General features: G+C 67.6%; 1 protein-coding gene across 1 annotated transcript; it reads left to right on the top strand.

The window, feature by feature from the left end:
• Window positions 1-376: 376 nt before the first annotated feature.
• Window positions 377-1,297, top strand: TMEM200B (transmembrane protein 200B; the record flags this gene model as incomplete). Its single annotated transcript, XM_080690517.1, has 1 exon — window positions 377-1,297. Exon 1 carries the CDS (start codon window positions 392-394, stop codon window positions 1,295-1,297), a length of 906 nt encoding a protein of 301 aa, XP_080546643.1. The 5' UTR covers window positions 377-391.
• Between the last annotated feature and the right edge of the window lie 985 nt (window positions 1,298-2,282).

The following is a 2,282-nucleotide window of genomic DNA, read 5'->3' as shown; positions in this document are numbered from 1 at the left end:
GCGCCGGCTGAGGGAGCCCGGGAGGAGGGGGCGGGCGCGCAGAGGCCGCAGCCGGCGACCCCCGCGCCCCGCGCTGCGGTAGGTACCGCGGGCAGGTGGGCGCGACCCCGCGCGCCGGGCCGCCGAGGCGAGGCGCGGACACGTGCGGCGGCAGGGGGCCCAGGGCCCGCCGCCCCCCGCCCGCCCGCCGCGCCGCGCGTCCCTGGCTCGGAGCGGCGCTGCGGAAAACCCGCGCGGGGGCGGCGCCGGCCTCGCCGCCCGGGGAGGTCCGGGGGCGGCCGCGGGGATCTCCAAGCGCCGCCGGCCGCGCGGCTCCGGCCCGGGGCCCGGCCGGCCGTCGGTCCAGCCCCGCCTCCCTCCTCTCTCCGCAGAGCGCCCGGACGCCCGCGCGATGACGGCCGGCAGCCCCGGAGCCGGCGCGGAGGCGCGGAGGAGCCCCGAGGGCCGCGTGTCCCGCCTGGGCCGCCGCCTGGGCCGCCGCCGGCGCCCGCGCTCCCCGCCCGAGCCCCTGCGGGTGCGGGCGCGGCTGCGGCTGCGCTCGCCGTCGGGCGCGTTCGCCGCGCTGGGGGCGCTGGTGGTGCTGGTGGGCATGAGCATCGCGGTGGCCGGCTACTGGCCGCACCGCGCGGGGGCGCCGGGGCCCCGGGCCGCCAACGCCAGCGCGCCCCCCGCCGGCGAGCTGCGGCGCGAGGGGCGCGGCGCCGGCCGGGGCCACGGCCCGCACGAGCGGCTGCGGCTGCTCGGGCCGGTGATCATGGGGGTCGGCCTGTTCGTGTTCATCTGCGCCAACACGCTTCTGTACGAGAACCGAGACCTGGAGACGCGGCGGCTCCGCCAGGGGGTGCTGCGGGCCCAGGCGCTCCGGCCCCCCGACGGCCCCGGCTGGGACTGCGCCCTCCTTCCCAGCCCCAGGACTCCCCGCGCCCCAGAGCCAGAAAGCTGGGACCTGTCCCCGCGCCGGGGCACCTCGCCCGTCCCGTCCGTGCGGAGCCTGCGGTCCGAGCCTGCTAATCCTCGCTTGGGGTTACCGGCCCTGCTCAACAGCTACCCGCTGAAGGGCCCGGGGCTGGCCCCACCCTGGGGTCCACGAGCCCAGGCTGGCCACGTGATCATCACGGTGCAGCCCCCCGGTTCCTGCATCGAGCATTCCAAGTCTCTGGATCTGGGGCTCGGCGAGCTCCTCCTCGGGGCCCCAGCGCCGCGGGACTGTGCGCACCGAAGCTGGCCACGGCTGGACCGCCTCAGCCTGGGGGGTTATGCCAAGTTGGGAGGAGGGGGCTTGGGGGCCCGGGTGTGAGGAGTAGGGGACAACTTGCTGCGAGGCTGCAGCACGGACTGTGGCCACAGGACCAGAAGTTCCAGCGTCAGTAGCTGCTTCAATTGCATCCCGGGTTGGGACGGCTGCCCCGACGACCGACTGCAGCAGCTGGGTGCGTCCTGACCTGCACTAGGGCTTATCGAGCCAGCGAGGGTGAGATTATACGGAGCGTGGAGACCAGCATGATGCAACCTCAGGAATCTCCTCAGCCTCCACATGTGGCCTTGGCCCTGGACAGGTACCCAAGGGTGCTGGAGACGCACCTGGTGTCCTGGCAAACCCAAAGCGGTGGGCAAGGACTCTTAAGACTTGGAAAGCAGGTTGGGATGTTGCAAGCTGAGACAGGCCCCCTCCCAGGTGGCACTGGCTTGGAGTCAAGCCTCTGGGGTGACGGGCAACAGGCTGGGCTGAGACCCTCCACTGCCACCCGGGTCGGGGACTGAGCCTTTAACTCCTGCACTTCACAGCCCTCCTCAGCCCTGCAGGATGAATCTCACTAGGGCTGACTACTGCCAAAGCCATACCGAGGTCTGGCCTCCCCTTCTCTGCTTCCTCAGGCCTGTGCTGCAGCTCGTCCTCCAGCTAGCAGGAAGCCTTGGACACTTCTCAGAAATCCCTTTATACAACCCTGAAGCCTCATTCTGGCCCATGTGGGGAGCTCACTTTAGAAAACGGTTTCCATTTAGGTCTCCCCTATCCAAGTTGCTGGTAAGAGGAACATAAAAGATCAATCCTCAGTCCTTTTTTTTTTTTTCATTTATTGAAAAAATGCAATACAAGAAGACCAAATACATAGCTAAACACTACAACCACTTCTCTTACTACAAAAGGCCAAATGGCAGACCTAATTATTGCCTATTTAGTCTAAGGATTTTACCAATTTGATTCTGCTCCATGGTTCCTATTTTGTCAAGAAATGTAAACAACTACTTGATATGGTTCATAATTTTTTAAAACTTTACAA

The sequence above is a fragment of the Muscardinus avellanarius genome, assembly GCF_963383645.1.
Source record: "Muscardinus avellanarius genome assembly, chromosome: 3".
In the NCBI taxonomy this organism is placed as follows: domain Eukaryota; kingdom Metazoa; phylum Chordata; class Mammalia; order Rodentia; family Gliridae; genus Muscardinus; species Muscardinus avellanarius.
The sequence above is the reverse complement of the archived record's forward strand: the minus strand, read 5'-3'. Positions and strand labels throughout refer to the sequence as shown.